Source organism: Heterodontus francisci, chromosome 3 (assembly GCF_036365525.1).
Source record: "Heterodontus francisci isolate sHetFra1 chromosome 3, sHetFra1.hap1, whole genome shotgun sequence".
Lineage (NCBI taxonomy): Eukaryota > Metazoa > Chordata > Chondrichthyes > Heterodontiformes > Heterodontidae > Heterodontus > Heterodontus francisci.
Window position 1 is genome coordinate 118,349,931 of NC_090373.1, and position 16,246 is coordinate 118,366,176.

The following is a 16,246-nucleotide window of genomic DNA, read 5'->3' on the forward strand; positions in this document are numbered from 1 at the left end:
GGAGAAAGCCCAAATCATAACAAAACGGGAGCAACAGGTGGATATAAATCAATTTTTTGACCCGAAAACATTCATAATTATCCATTTATTAGTGGCTTTGGGAATTTCTTATCAACCTTCTTTAATTAATAATTAAACTTATGGAGAGGAGAAATCTCAAGTCATGAAAATATTCAGGCTTCTCCCTTGCAATATTGGGTAGGCTTTTGGATCACTCCACTCACCCAACCTCGGCTGCCTGAGGTATGAATCCATCTTCAATTGAAAGGTGAAATCTCCACTTCCTGACATCTGTTTAAGGTCTTAAGTTAAGGGAGCTTGGGAAGTAACAACTCAGTTCCCATGGACTTAAGCCCAGAGAAAAAAAAAATTGGCAATAAGTTAGCAGTTTTCCTCATTGGCCCTTTGACCACTTAATACCACAGACCACAAAGGCTGACAGCATGGGAAAGAAAAGTTCCATACTAGTGAACCAGGGGACATTCTGGTGTTAAGACTTTTTCTCTACAAATAGTCCTTACAGAACAGTTGCAGTTGATAAATCTGATAAAATGCTGGCCTTCGTTAGAGCAGAGGAGATTAAAGAATAATTTGATAGAGGTGTTTAAAAGTATGAAGGAATGGGACAGAACAGATTAAAAACATCGTTTCCAGTGATTGAAGAATGTGGGGATAGATATAAGATTAAATTTAAGGGATTTAACAGAGGTCTTTGAAGGTGCAATGTGTACTACCACAGTTAGTGATTGAAGCAGCTACATGTAAACATTTAAGAATAGTTTACAAATAATTTAAGTTAAATGGGCAAGTGTAAAATCGGGAATGGGATTAGAACTACTGCATGTGTGGAGAATAACACCAACCTCCTCCCAGCACTGCTTATCTAGCCCACCACTGGCCCCTCCGAGTCCCAAGTAGATCAACAACCATCACTCCTCCCTGAATTTCACTCATGAACAAGGCCCTTGCTATTCATGACCTTATTCCTGCCTTTGATTGTAAAGAGGCTCATGGGTGGTAACAACCTCCCTCCCTGGCTATACTTTCCATGAGCTGCCCCTCCAAATTGCTGCAGTAATGGTGTGGCCCTTATCTCCAAATCACACCTTGTGCTCTCCCTCTGCTCCTCTGGTACCTCCTCATCCTTCAAACACCTACTCTCACCTCTTATTTAAAATCCTTGATCTATACCCAAAGCTTTTAATTAAGTTACCTACCCTCCTTTCCTCACTCAGCCTCTGCATCATGAGACAACTCATCTTCTGAGGGAAGTGAGAAAGGTCAATTGAGAGGGAGATTAAAATCACTAAGTCCACTGCCTTCTTGTTCTCCTTTAACCTCTCTTTCCTATAAAACTCTCTTCCCCACATTTATGGCCAACTCCTTGATCCTACCATTTCACATGGCCACTGTATTCCCAAGGTCTTGCTCACTATCAAGTCCATTTCCAACCAATTCCTGCCACCACTACCACTCACATTCCCCTAAACTATTTCAACTATGTCCTTCTGTGTCCACCAGAAAAAAACGCTATCTGTCTCCTACAATTGTGCTTTCAAGCAGCTAACAGGCTTGCCTTTGGCCTTCCATTCGCCATGATAATTTGTAGCTGTTAATTTGCTTGTTCCATCCCTCTCCTCCACCTTTGATGGGCTTGTCCCCAGTAAAACTTTTACTATCCCTCACCCTGGTCATTTCTCCAGTATAGTTCCCATCTTCACTCCCTCAAGACTAAATTTGCAGACTTAAGTGCATCTGATGCACAACAGGTTTAGCCATTCATCACCAGATCTGGCTGGACCACAAGAAGAGCTAGCAGGCCTCATTGTCAACTTGCAAATCCAACCACAACTATAAGATCATCCTGGAGAGCTGAGATAACTCCAAACTTTTCCAATATCAATCATCTACTTAAACTCTTCTCTCCTGCCCACTCCACCCTTATCAACAACTTTTGCAAGGAGCTCATGGATTTCCTTGTCATTAAGGGACTATCCTTTCCACTGTATGTGCTGCTTTCCCCCCTTCCCTTTTCCCACCAGGCTAAACCTCCAATGAGGTTCCTCCTTGCCCTACCCCTGATACTGTGTCTTTCTCTAATTTTTCTCCTTTCTCCTCTATACCATCTCCAAACTCATCATGGGCATTAGAGGCAGGTTTTGGACACTTGACACCATTTTCACTAAATGACTAACCAGTCAACTTTCTTTTCCTGGGCCCCTGACTAGCTGACACTGTAATGAGACTCTGTCTTCAGATACTTCCCCCTTCCCTTTCAAAACTAATGTCATCAGTCCTCTCCTTAAAAATCCTACCCATGTCCCTGAAAACTACTGAACCATCTCCAACCACTCTTTCCTCTTGAAAATGCTTGAATGTATTGATGCATCCTAAATCTGCACCCATCTTTCTTGAAACTCAATGTTTGAATTACTCAAATCAGTGGGATGAGAATTTCAGTGCAGATGAGAAGAGGCAGGGGCAGGGGGGCTGGAGAGAGTCAAGGAGAGGGATTTAAGCAGACAGTTGTTAGTGGAGAAAAGAAACCCTAATTATTCACTGAAACACAGGAGCAATGGAGCTCAAAAGTTACATTGAGTTATCTAAATAGGCTAAAAGAGTTGTGAATCTATGCAGAAGCGTAGACTTAGGGATGATCTGATAGAGTCTTATAAGATGATGAGGGAATAGATTGTGTTTCAGTTGACAGCTTGTACTACGTAAGCAGCTTAGGAAGGAGTCCCAATTTTAAATTGTGTCAGACTAAATCTAGGTTAGACTTCAGGTGGTGGTCTTTTCCCAGAAAGTATTGGACCTCTGGAACAGACTGCCATATTGTGCAGTGGACACTGACTCGCTGAATTTCTTCAAGCAAGAGCTGGGCCTGTTTTTGGTTGCAGGGGACATCACCTCTTACAATAGGTAGGTACTTCAGGGAGTTGAGGGCCAGAGTGATCTCCTGGACTAGCTTCGATTGCATAGATGGGTCGGAGATGAGTTTCCTAGATAATTTTCTCCTCAAATTGGCCTGGGTTTTTAATCTCTTTTTTGCCTCTCTCAGGAGATCATATGATTTTAGGTGGAATGGAGAATGTGTATATTGTGATACACAAGGTATTGTAATTGTATGGGACAGACTAGATGGGGATCAGAGGGTCTTTATCTATTCATCATTGTTTGTATGTTTGTATGAGTCTACAGCACAGAAAGAGGCCATTCGGCCCAACTGGTCAATGTCAGCATTTATGCTCCACATGAGTCACCGCTCACCATTATTCATCTAACCCTATCAATATATACTTCTATTCCTTGCTTCGACATGTGCTTAGCTTTTGTTACAAAAGGATGGAAGTACAAGAGTGAAAAAGTCTTACTACAATTATACAGGGCATTGGTGAGGTCACGCCTGGAGTACTGTGTGCAGTTTGATCCCCTCACTTGAGGAAGGACATACTTGCCCCAGAGGGACTGCAACAGAGGTTCATTAGACTGGTTCCTCAGATGAGGGGATTGTCCTATGAGGAGAGATTGAGTAGATTAGGCCGATATTCACTGGAGTTTATAAAAATAAGAGATGATCTAATTGAACCATATAAAATTTTTTAAGGGGCTTGACAGGGTAGATGCTGAGAAAATGTTTCCCCTGGCTTGGGAAACTAGAACACAGGGTCACAAACTTAGAATAAGGGGCCACAAGAACACAAGAAATTATCCAAGTAGTATGTGGCCTCCTTACTCATCCTACCTCACACTTATTTATACTGAAACTCATTTGCCAATTACACACCCATTCTATCAATTTATTAATGTCTTCTTGTATTTTGTCACATTCTTCCTTTATGTTAACTAGACCTCCCAATTTGATACCTTCCACAAATTTAAAAATTGTACTTCTGATTCCTGAGTTTAAATTGTTAAGGTAAATTGTGAACATCATTGCTCCCAGCACCGATCCCAATGGAACACCACTTCCCAGCTTTTTACCAGTCTGAGTAGTTGCCCTTAACCCCTACTCTCTGCTTTCTGTTTTGTAGCCAGCTTGCTATCCATTCTGCTCCCGGTTTCCTGACTCCACCTATGAGTCTGCTATGCGGAACCCTACTGAACGCCTTTTGAAAATCCAAATATATTACACCGATTACAATACCCTTTTCTACTCTTTCTGTTGCTTCATAAAAGCATTCAAAAATGTTGGTTAAGCATCATTTTTATTTTAGAGATACAGCACAGAACCAGGCCCTTCGGCCCACCGAGTCTGTGCCAACCAACAACCACCCATTTATACTAATCCTGCATTAACCCCATATTCCCTACCACATCCCCACCATTCTCTTACCACCTACCTATACTAGGGGCAATTTACAATGGCCAATTTACCTAACAACCTGCAAGTCTTTGGCAGGAAACCAGAGCACCCGGTTGAAACCCACGCAGTCACAGGGAGAACTTGTAAACTCCGCACAGGCAGTACCCAGAACTGAACCCAGGTCACTGGAGCTGTGAGGCTGCGGTGCTAACCACTGCGCCACTGTGCCGCCCTTTTCTTTACATTTTTTTTTCTTTTGAAATTCATGCCGACTACTGTTTTACATTTTCTGTTCCTAGATATTTTTCTCTTACACCTTTGGGTAAAGATTCCATTCTCTGTTCTACCACCAACATGAAGCTAACTGGTCTAAGAACTGAATTTTTCATATCAAGTGTGTAAACTGATAATATATTTGCAGCCAAATCATGTGTTCTGACAAATTAAACATTTTTATCAAATATTCATCTTAAGCATTTAAGGTCTTTTGCAAATTAATGTAGATAAAGCCAAACCCTGGGGCAAACAAGCTTTTAAAGCAAGAACTTTGGAATGAAGGTTTTGTGAGAAGGAGGTTTAATTGTATGTACTTTATTTGTTTTAGGTCAGTTAGTTTGGCAGCTGTAAGTGTTTATATTTACATTGTGCACTGTTACGTGTGGTTAAGATAAATGAGATAAAACATCTGGAACATAATATTCATAAGATCCCAAGAAGAATTCTGTTCAGGAGGCTGAAAACGTTGGGATTCACACTATCTAATATCTACTTTAATGGCAGCATAATCCAGATAATGGAACAAAATATCCACTTTGCATGGTAACAGGACATGTAAAACATGCACAGGCCTCCACATGCACTTCTGTAATCTTCGGATAGGTGGAACTAATATATGTGACTGAACAAAAGTAGCAATTTCAGACTCTAAAACGTTTCCTACAAAGTTTCAAGTTACAATACAAAAATAAACATGCTGTTCTGGATAACTGATGGAATTCCCACTGTTTTATTTCCTTCTGGATCAGCTTCTAGCCTGCTTAATTCCAGCTCATGGCCAGACCCACCTTCTCACAATCTTTGTTAGATCTGACTGACCTTGAAAATTGGGTTCTCCCTTCTTTTTGTCAATTCTGATCCCAGGAAGTAAGTCTCACTAAACTCTCCTGGCATCTATCACTGCTGAGCTCAAATGAAATCAAGTCATCTCAACCAGAATAAGTGTGAATGATCATTGAAATATCCTAACTAATTTTCATGTCTAAAACACACTGGTCCAGACACCCCATCTGGATCTTAATCTGCATTATATAGCCTTACTTTGATATGAACTTAATCCCTTAACAGCTGCGCTTAATTAAAAAGTAGCATTTTGAATATTCATACTAAGCAATTCTAGGTTGGATCATGAGAGGCATAGAATATATAAACAAAGAGGTAATTGTGAGCTGATGTGAAACTTTATTAAGACCTCAATACTAAGATCAATAGATTTCTACATATTAAAAACATCAAGGGATACGGATATAGTGCAGGGAAATGGTGTTGAAGTGGAAGATCAGCTATGATCTCATTGAATGGTGGAGCAGGCTCGAAGGGCTGAATGGTCTACTCCTGCTGCTATTTCTTATGTCCTTATGTTCCTATGTTCAGATAGAGTACGGTGTGCACAATTGGGTTACAAACTATAAGAAGGAAATTGCGGCTTTGGAGCAGATTCACAAGGTTGCAGCCTGGTATAACAAAATGCAAATACGAAGAAAAACAAAACATTCTGATGGATTCCCTTTTAACTTACAGGACATAGAACTCATATACTGGCCAACATTCCTCCCTCAACTAATACCACTGAAAAAAATAACGATTGGTTGATTAATCATCTCATTGCTCTGTGGTATTCTTGCTACATTCAAAATGGTAATTGCCAACAAGCTACAATTTAAAGTATGTGCAGTGATTTGAAACATTTCTGAGAGATAAATCGATGCAACATATATGCTCTGAGACCTGGAATCATGGAGGGCTGCACCACAGAAAAAGGACATGTGGTTCATTGTGGCTTTATTGGTTTTTTGCCAGAGCAATACAAAATTAATCCCACTGCCCTGCTTTCTCCCCTCAGCCCTGGGTCAGACTTAAGCTCAGAGCAAGGAGAGAGATATTTATTATTTATGAGTTCTTGGGAAAATTAGTTTTGGCAGTCTCAGCTCACACCCAGTGGAAAGTATCAACAGAGGAAAACTGCTACAAAACTTCGCATGATACTACAGCAACATCCGGTGCATAAATAAAACTTTTATGTGCTGGTGCGGGGGTGGGGGGACGGGGGTGGGGGGGGGGGGGGCGCTCTTGTAAGCTACAAACCAAAGGTGCAAATCATGAACTATCAAGACTTGGGCTGGAGTTTTACGGCCACCCAATGAGCGGGCTGCTGGTGGGGGGAGGGGCGTAAAATTGAGTGGGGGGGCCGTTCCCAAACCCCTCCAGCCCCTGCTGCAATTTTACATGGGCCAGCGGCAGCAAGAAACAGCTTGCCCAGGACAATCAAGGCCCTTACGTGGCCAATTAACTGCCACTTAAGGGCCTCCTCCTACCACCGTGGGTATTTGACCCTAGTCAGACGGATGACAGAGGCCCCAAGAACGCCGCCAGGTTAAAGCTGGCAGACTTCTTGCTGGCTTGGAGGGTGGGAAGGGGGGGGGGGGTGCCCTCCTGCTGTGCCCCAGGGAGGGCCAGCCTCAACTGTTCCCAACGGACTGCTCCACCCACCCCCTCCCCCCCAAAACCGATGCTCCTTGCCTCACTGGGGCCCGGCTGATTGTCCCCGGTGAGGCCCCAAAAACTTACCTTCATTCCAGTGCCATCCTTCAGCTTGCTTGTGATGGCTGGGTGTAGTTCCCAACAGTGGCCACTGCTCCCGGTGGCACTGCTGGGACTAAGAGCTGCTGACCCGCTGATTGGCTCCATAATAAATCTATTTCTATGCTGATCTAAAAAATGTATTCGATGAAGCCAGATTGAAATGTTGGACTGACACAATAGGAAATGTTCTGAGGAGCATGGTTTGGTAAAGTTTGTGTGTGTGGGCTGGGCGGGGGCAGCAGGGAAACATAATACCTCATCCACGCCATAGCTGAGGTTTGAATTTGAAAAAACTTTCCATTCATTATTCTCATCTCTATTTTAAGACAACAATAAGATCACAAAAATAACTGAAACACAAGTGATTGAACCAAAAAAAAAGAATTACAATGCAAGGCTGCACACTCATACTCCTCATGAGATAGTACACAGCTATCGGGTCCAATTGGGAAAGGAGTTTACATTAAAAAAAGTTATTGGCTCTGAAATTTCAAGAGGTGCCCATTTAGTGGTGGACCTGGGACAGGGTAGACCTATCTGTCCCGTGGATGCACCCTGGCTCTTTCCAACATCCCAAAATCAGTGGCTTTAACATACTGTGGTTGTGAGTTCCCTTCATTTTCAATGCCAGTGGAGTAATGACCTCCAGGGAGGGGAATGGACCGGGATTTTGCTGCAGCAAATTGCCAAGTTGTAAATGGCACCAGTGGTCTCAGAGGAAGTGCCACAATTTAGACCACAATTGCCAACATAACGTTCACATTCAGGCCAGGAAATTATCATTGAGTGGGACAATTTCTTATTCAACTACATTTTGATTGCAAACTCATTACGAGTAGTTGTACAAAAGGAATGGAAAACAGGTGTAGAAAGGACCAATTTCTCCCCTATTGTACATATATGGTCACTTTGGTTCATAGGGTGTAAGGGTAACAGGAGTCCTCTTTGGCGCAGAGCACCAATGGACCAGTGCACTATCGAATGAAAGTCCTAACATTGACAGGTGGTGATAAGGATTGAAGTACAATGGTCCATTGCAAGTTTCAGTTAGAATATGTGGCAGTTCCTCCACACTTGTTTTACTGCAGTGTGCAAGTTAGACATTAGTATTAGTTCTAAACAATCCAGGAAGAGAACATTACTCGACTACGACACTTCAAACGTACCTCATTGGCTATAATGCGCTTTGAGACGTCTGGTGGTCGTGAAAAATGTTTTTTAATTGCAAGTCTTTAATTTTCTTTTCTTCTTCATTTATTTCTTTGTACATCATAGTTAAGTTGCATGAAAAAAATTAAGGTAGATTCAACTTTGAACTATGGGACACAGTTTAAGAATGGAAATGAAAAGATTTTTTTTTCTCAAAGAGTTGTGAGTCTATGGAATTCTCTTCCCCAGAAAGCAGTGGAGGCTGGATCATTGAATATATTCAAGGCTGAGTTAGATAGGTTTTTGATAGACAAGGGAGTTATGGGGGCAGACAGGAAAGTGGAGTTGAGGCCACAGTCAGATCAGCAATGATTTTATCGAACAGCAGAACAGGCTGGAAGGGCCGAATGGCTGACACCTACTCCTAAGTCCTATGCTCTAAGTTTTAATATGCAAAAAACTACAGAAATAGGAAAACTTACGACACAATGGCAGGGATGTCCTCCTCATTCTTGAAGCGACCAGACCAGAGAAGAATCCTTTTGTCAAACTTTGTGGGCCTGTATCCTGGAACTTTCTGGGTGTCACGATCTTCAAGAAAATTACAGAACAAAATGAATTATTGAAACAAAATTCAAGACATATTGATATCATAGAAATTATTCACATAATTAATAGGATTCTTTTATAGATTTATATATAATAGCTTCACCTCATTCGTGTGGCATTATCAAACTGATTTGTATTCCTTGCACTCAGATATTTTGTTAGCAGTCAAAGCAAAGGCAATTGTCCCAGGATACATGCTGCAGGTTACAAGTGTAAGCAAAATGGGCGCGTTTGCAGCAGTTCATAAATTAAGGTTAACTTATGACTCTCTATAAGCTGTCTCTAGGCTCAGTCACGCTCTGTTGAATTACTGTGTCATAGGAATATGTCATATTAACAAATAAATGAGGCAGGGAATCATAATCCTACTATGTCAGAGCATTCTGACTGTGAGAGTTGGGGGCAGAAAGGCAGAAGTCCTACTAACTACTGTATTTACAAGTCACAATATCTACAACTACATCTATTGCTACAAACTGAGATAAAATCCAAATTAAAGGAGAAACCTGGAACTGGGCATTTTAATGTTTCTTTTAAAGACAGGCATTTTGGCAGGCTTGGATCATCTCAGATTTGTCATGGCTTGTGCATTTAAAGAAAGATTTTTTTTTTAAAAGCTGAATTCAAATTTTCAAATTGCAGTGGATTATTAATCAAGGTCTCTGGATTATAAAATGGATCCCACTAGAAGTTACAGCAGCTAATAAACAATGGAATACTCTAGTTAGTTCGAGTCATGTAGTCATAGTGTCATTACAGCACAGAAGGTGGGCATTCGACTCATCGAGTCTATGCCAGCTCTCTGCAGAGCAATCCAGTCAGTCTCAGTCCCCCACTCTATCCGCGTAGCCTGCTAGTTTATTTCCTTCAAGTGCCCATCCAATTTTCTTTTGAAATCATTCATCGACTCCACTTCCACCACCCTCGTAGGCAGCGAGTTCTGAGTCATTACCACTTGCTGCGTTATAAAGTTCTTCCTCACATGCACCCTGCATCTCTTGCCCAAAATCTTAAATCTGTGTCCCCAAGTCCTTGTACCAACAGCTAATGGGAAGAGCGTTTCTTTGTCTACCTTATCTAAAACTGTCATTATCTTGTCTATCTTTATTAAATCTTCCCTCAATCTCCTTTGCTCCAAGGAGAACAAACCCAGTTTCTCAAGCCTAACCTTGTAGCTAAAATCCCTCATCCCTGGAACTATGCTGGTAAATCTCCTCTGCACCCTCTCAAGGACCCTCACATCCTTCCTAAAGTGTGGTGACCAGAACTGGATGCAACGCTCTAGTTGTGACCTAACCAGAGCTTTATAAAGCTTCAGCACATCTTCCCCACTTCTGTGCTCAATACCGCTATTCAGGAAGCACAAGATCCCATATGCTTTGCTAACCACTTTCTCAAGATGTCCTGCCACCTTCAAAGATCTATCTACCCCCAGGTCCCTGCACACTCTTTGGGCTGGAGTTTATTCCCAGTCCAACACAGGTTCCGTGGCGGTGCGAGGGCCAGAGAATTGGAGCAGCAGCGGCTGCCATGGAATCCAACGCCAGGATTTACGGAACCTATTGTCCCGGGGGCGGGATAGGCTGACGTGAGCCTTCCCGCCCAGAGGCCAATTGAGTCCCTTACATGGCCTATTGACGGTCAAGAAAGGGCCTTTACCCACCGCCGATGGGATCTCACCAGCGGCAAGGGTGGTGTGGGGGGAAGGGGGCTGTGCCTCTGCCATGCGGGGAGGACAGCTTGGAGAACAAGGTGCCATCCCTGCGGGCTTCAGGCGGGGGACAGGGTCTCTCCTTCGTGGGCAATGTGTTGGAGGATACCACCCCCCCCCCCACCCCCAGGAACCACTGCACCCCCCAGGAACCACTGTATTCCCCAGGATCCCACTCTCCCTGGACTGAACACCCAACCCTCCCTACTTCCCTTGGCAGGCCTTCCCGGCCGGCCCCAGTGACCCTGCCTCACCTACCTCAGGTCCGGAGTTCCAACGCTGGACCTGGGTCCAAGGCCTCTGCACTACCAGCCGTGGCCACCACTCCCATCTGCTGATTGTCTGCTCATTCTGCTAGCCTATCTATGTTTGGTTTCATGAGAAAATTTTGAAATAAAACTCTGTATTCCAAGATCCCAGTCATCTAAGTCATTTACATATAAAAGCAGTGGTCCTAGTAAGCTGCCGATACTGTTGAGCTGCGGGTCCTGTGATTGGCTGGCAGTTCTTGGGGGCTGGATTCCCATTGTGTTTAAAGGGTGTTTAAAGGGACAGGAACCTGCCTCCTTCAACTTTAATGGCCAAAGATCACTCTGGGGGCCTGAAAAAGTACAGAGGCGGGGCTCCCCCCAACTTTTCATCTGGCGCCGGGACCCCCGCCTCCTACACAAAATCCAGCCCTTTAGAACTGTGCCATTAAGTATATATTGCCTCTCCCTATTCCTTCGGCCAAAATGCACCACCTCACACTTTTCTGTTTTAAATTCCATCTGCTGCTTGTCTGCTCATTCTGCTAGCCTATCTATGTTTGGTTTCATGAGAAAATTTTGAAATAAAACTCTATTCCAAGATCCAAGTCATCTAAGTCATTTACATATAAAAGCAGTGGTCCTAGTAATGAACCTTGGACCTTGGGGAATAACACTGTCTACCATCCTCCATTCTGAAAAACAACCATTTACCACAACTTGCTGTTTTCTGTCCTTAAGCCAATTTTTTATCCAAGCTGACGCTGAACCTCCTATTCCATGATCCTCAATTTTGATAACCAGCCTTTCATGTAGTACTTTGTCAAAAGGTTTATTAAAATCCACATAGACAACATCCACCACAGTCCCTTCATCAACCTTCTCTGTTATTTCATTAAAAAATTCAATTTGATTCATCAAGCATGATCTGCCTTTCACAAATCCATGTTGGCTCTCCCTAAATAACTCAAACCACTCCAAACACCTGTTGATTTTTTTCTCTGATTATTTCTAAAACCTTACCCACCACTGATGTTAAATTGACCAGCCTGTAGTTACTAGGGATGTCCATACATGCTATCGCGAATAAGGTTGTCATATTTGCCACTCTACAATCCTCTGGCATCTCTCCCATATCTAGTGAAGATTGGAAGATTATGGCAAGCCTTCTGCTATCTTCACTCCCACTTCCTTTAGCAACCTGGGATACAAGCCATCTGGATCAGGTGACTTATCCACTCTAAGCATAGCCAGTCTTCCCAGTACATCTTGCCAATCAATTTTCACCCCATCCATTACCTCTCTCTACCATCTCTGCTTCTACCTCTATTTTGTCAGCATCCTCTTCCTGAGTAATCATTGATACAAAGCATTCATTATGTATTCTAACCTTGTCCAGTGTCTGACAATATTGGTAGGTGTCACCACTGCACAGTCCTGTGGTGACAAAGTCCCATCTTCACATTGAGGATACATGTTATATGGCACTGCCACTGGGCTAAATGTGATAGATTCAGAACAGATCTACTAGCTCAAAACTAGGGGCTAGATTTTAAGAGCGAAAAATGGCGGCCCACGCATCTACTGCGTGGCGACTCATTTAAATAGCCGGGGTGGCCTGGCCCCCCCACCCCACCACGCCATCACGTGGAAGGGGCAGGCTGTCCAACACCAACAATGGTGTCAGCTGCCTGTGCACAGGCGCTGGTGCCATTTTTAAAGGGCAGCCAGCCCTGTCGGCATATTTGAATTTTTAAACATACACCCTCCCCCCAAAATTTATCAAATAAAATTCTAACGCCCGTTTTCCACCCCTCAATAACAATTACATTAACTATTTGCCCTCCCCCCCAGCCCCACCAAAATTTTTTTTTCTTTGGCCTCCTTGTCTCGAGAGATAATGGGTAAGCGCCTGAAGGTGATCAGTGGTTTGTGAAGCAGCGCCTGGAGTGGCTATAAAGGCCAATACTAGAATGACAGATTCTTCCACAGGTGCTGCAGATAAAATTGGTTGTCGGGGCTGTTACACAGTTGGCTCTCCCCTTGCGCTTCTGACATTTTTCCTGCCAACTGCTAAGTCTCTTCAACTCGCCACACTTTAGCCCCGCCTTTATGGTTGCCCGCCAGCTCTGGCGATCGCTGGCAACTGACTCCCACGACTTGTGATCAATGTCACAGGACTTCATGCCGCGTTTGCAGACGTCTTTAAAGCGGAGACATGGACGGCCGGTGGGTCTGATACCAGTGATGAGCTCGCTGTACAATGTAACTTGCACAACGTTTAATGTTCACCCCTTCCCACCATCCCCTACACTCATTACGTTTATTTGACCCTGTTCCCCGCCCCGCACTGAAAATCTTAACTCCTCCGCCCTCCCCATCAGTGTCACACTTGCTTTCTCCAGATGGAGATTTGAAGGCGCGGGAAGGATAAGGCTGGGCACTCCCAGCATCGGGCTCCGTGGTGGGCCTCTGCCAGAACCATCTTCCAGCACCCCCCGTCTGGCCGCCATGCAGCCCAACATCGGGGGCCCGGTGAAATCCAGCCCTCGGCCATCAGCAGCAGCAGAATTGTATTCAACAACAATCTGTAACCACATGGCCCAGCATATCTGTCACTCTACCATCACCATCAAGCCAGGGGATCAACCCTGGTTCAATACGGAGTGCAGGAGAGCATGCCAGGAGCAGCACCAGGTATACCTAAAAAAGAGGCGCCAACCTGGTAAGGCTACAACACAGGCCTACATGCATGCCAAACAGCGGAAGCAGCATGCAATATGTCATGCAGGCCTCCATCTGCCAAGAATGAGGCATATTAATTTCACCACATGGACATTAAATTTCAAATTGTTGCTGGTAAGAAGAGAAGGCCTATTACAAGGGGTTGCCAAGCCCCTGGCTGGAAGGACATTTTTGCATATTAACAGACACTGCCTGGAACAAAGGACCATTCCCTGACCCACCCAATACACAAAGCCAGAAGTGGTTATACCAGTCACGTGACTACCCTGCTGGCCAACTTGGTGAGTTTTAAATTGTAGAGGCAGTGTTTGAACTGGCAGAAAGCTCTGTGTTCCTGGATTGGAAAGACCTCCTCCCCCCCTGTCTGACCCCATCTCTTTCTCACAGAACTGAAACCCACTAAAGACACATGAACCCCAAGAGAGAAAAGTCTCCTACAGTGAACAAGGTTTAAGAAGAATACTGAGCCCCAATGAAAAGCAAGATCGATCTACAAAAGGACTCTACAGTGAGCTCGAAGAACCGTAACAAACTCTTCAGATATAGCCTCAAACCTTTCCACTTTATTTTTCTTCTCCTCTTTTCTGTTTCTATTTGCATGTGTGTATCGCATATGCATGCTTGCGTGGGCACATCGTGTATGCATAGGCGTCAACCGAATTAGAGTTTAAGTTCAATAAAATTTCACTTTTCTTCTTTAAACCTAAGATAGCCTGTTTGTGCTCATTTCTTTGCCTTATAATTGGAAAGCGGTGAACAAGGATTCACCAAGGGGGAACTCAAAACACAGTGTGTTTAAAATTAAACCCTGTTACAGTTAAGACCAGTTGAAGGCTGAGAGGGAACCCTAGACACCTTTCTCACCTGGTCGTAACTAATATATAAGCAATAAGACAACCAACGGATCAGATCAAAGCTCTGCAGTCCTGCCACATCCAGTTTGAATGGTGGTGGGCAATTGAACAACTAATCTGACAAGGAGATGCCATAAACATCACCATCCTCAATGATGTGGGAGCCCAGCATGAGCCTCTTCCTGAGGTCCCCAGATTCACAGATGCCAGTCTTCAGCCAATCCGATTCACTCCATGTGATATCAGGAAACAGCTGAAGACGCTGGATACAGCAAAGGCTATGGAACCTGACAACATCCCAGCTGTGGTACTGAAGACCTGTGCTCCAGAAGTAGTCGCACCCCTAGCCAAGCTGTTCCAGTACAGCTACAACTCTGGCATCTACCTAACAATGTAGAAAATTGCCCAGGTATGTCCTGTCCACAAAAAGCAGGACAGATCCAATCCGACCAATTACTGCCTCATCAGCCTCCTCTCAATCACCAGCAAAGTGATGGAAGATGATGTTGACAGTGCTATCAAGTGACATTTACACAGCAATAACCTGCTCACTGATGCTCAGTTTGGCCACTCGGCTCCAGACCTCATTACAGCCTTGTTCCAAACATGGACAAAAGAGCTGAACTCCAGAGGTAAGGTGAGTGACTGCCCTTGACATCAAGGCAGCATTTGACTGAGTGTGGCATCAAGGAGCCCTAGCAAAATTGGAGTCAATGGGAATCAGGGGGAAAACTCTCCAGTGCTTGATGTCATACCTAGCACAATGGAAGTTGGTTGTGGTGTTCCCTAGGGCATTGCTGCAGGAGTTCCTCTTGGTAGTCTCTAGGCCTAATCATCTTCAGCTGCTTCATCAATGACCTTCCCTCCATCATAAGGTTAGAAATAGGGATGTTCTCTGATGATTGCACAGTGTTCAGTACAATTTACAACTCTTCAGATACCAAAGGAGTCTGTGCCCACATGCAGTAAGACCTGGATAACATCTAGGCAAGGGCTGATAAGTGGTAAGTAACATTCATGCCACACAAGTGCCAGGCAATGACCATCTCCAACAGGAGAGAATCAAACCATCTCCCCATCACATATCACAGCGTTACCATTGCTGAATATTCAACCCCCATCAACAGCCTGGGGGTTAGCATTGACCAGAAACTTAACTGGACTGGACATATAAATATTGAGACTACAAGAGCAAGTCAGAGGCAGGGAATTCTGTAGTGAGAAACTCACCTCCTGACTCCCCAAAGCCTGTCCACAAGGCACTGGTCAGGAGTGTGATGGAATACTCTCCACTTGCCTGGATGAGTGCAGCTCCAACAACGCTCAAGAAGCTTGACACCATCCAGGACAAAGCAGCCCGCTTAATTGGCACCCCATCCACCACCTTAAACATACATTCCTCCACCACCGGCACACAGTGGCAGCAGTGTGTACCATCTACAAGATGCATTGCAGCAACTCACCAAGGCTCCTTTGACAGCACCTTCCAAAACCATGACCTCTACTACCTAGAAGGACAAGGGCAGCAGATGCATGGGAACACCACCACTTGTAAGTTCCCCCCCAAGCCACACACCATCATGACTTGGAACTATATTATTGTTCCTTCACTGTTGCTGGGTCAAAATCCTGAAACTCCCTTCCTAACAGCACTGTGGGTGTACTTACACTGAATGAACTGCAGCAGTTCAAGAAAGCAGCTCACCACCACCTTCTCAGTGGCAATTAGGGTTGGGCAACATATACTGGACTTGCCAGCAATGCT

At 44.1% G+C, this 16,246-nt stretch overlaps 1 protein-coding gene across 1 annotated transcript in view; it reads right to left on the reverse strand.

Annotated features, from left to right (window-relative positions):
- Positions 1-16,246, reverse strand: part of LOC137360098 (protein FAM162B-like) — a 78,131-nt gene that overhangs the window by 48,982 nt on the left and 12,903 nt on the right. The window contains exon 2 of the mRNA XM_068025678.1: positions 8,797-8,905. Within this exon, the coding sequence (XP_067881779.1) occupies positions 8,797-8,905 (109 nt within the window). The remainder of the gene's footprint in view (positions 1-8,796; positions 8,906-16,246) is intronic.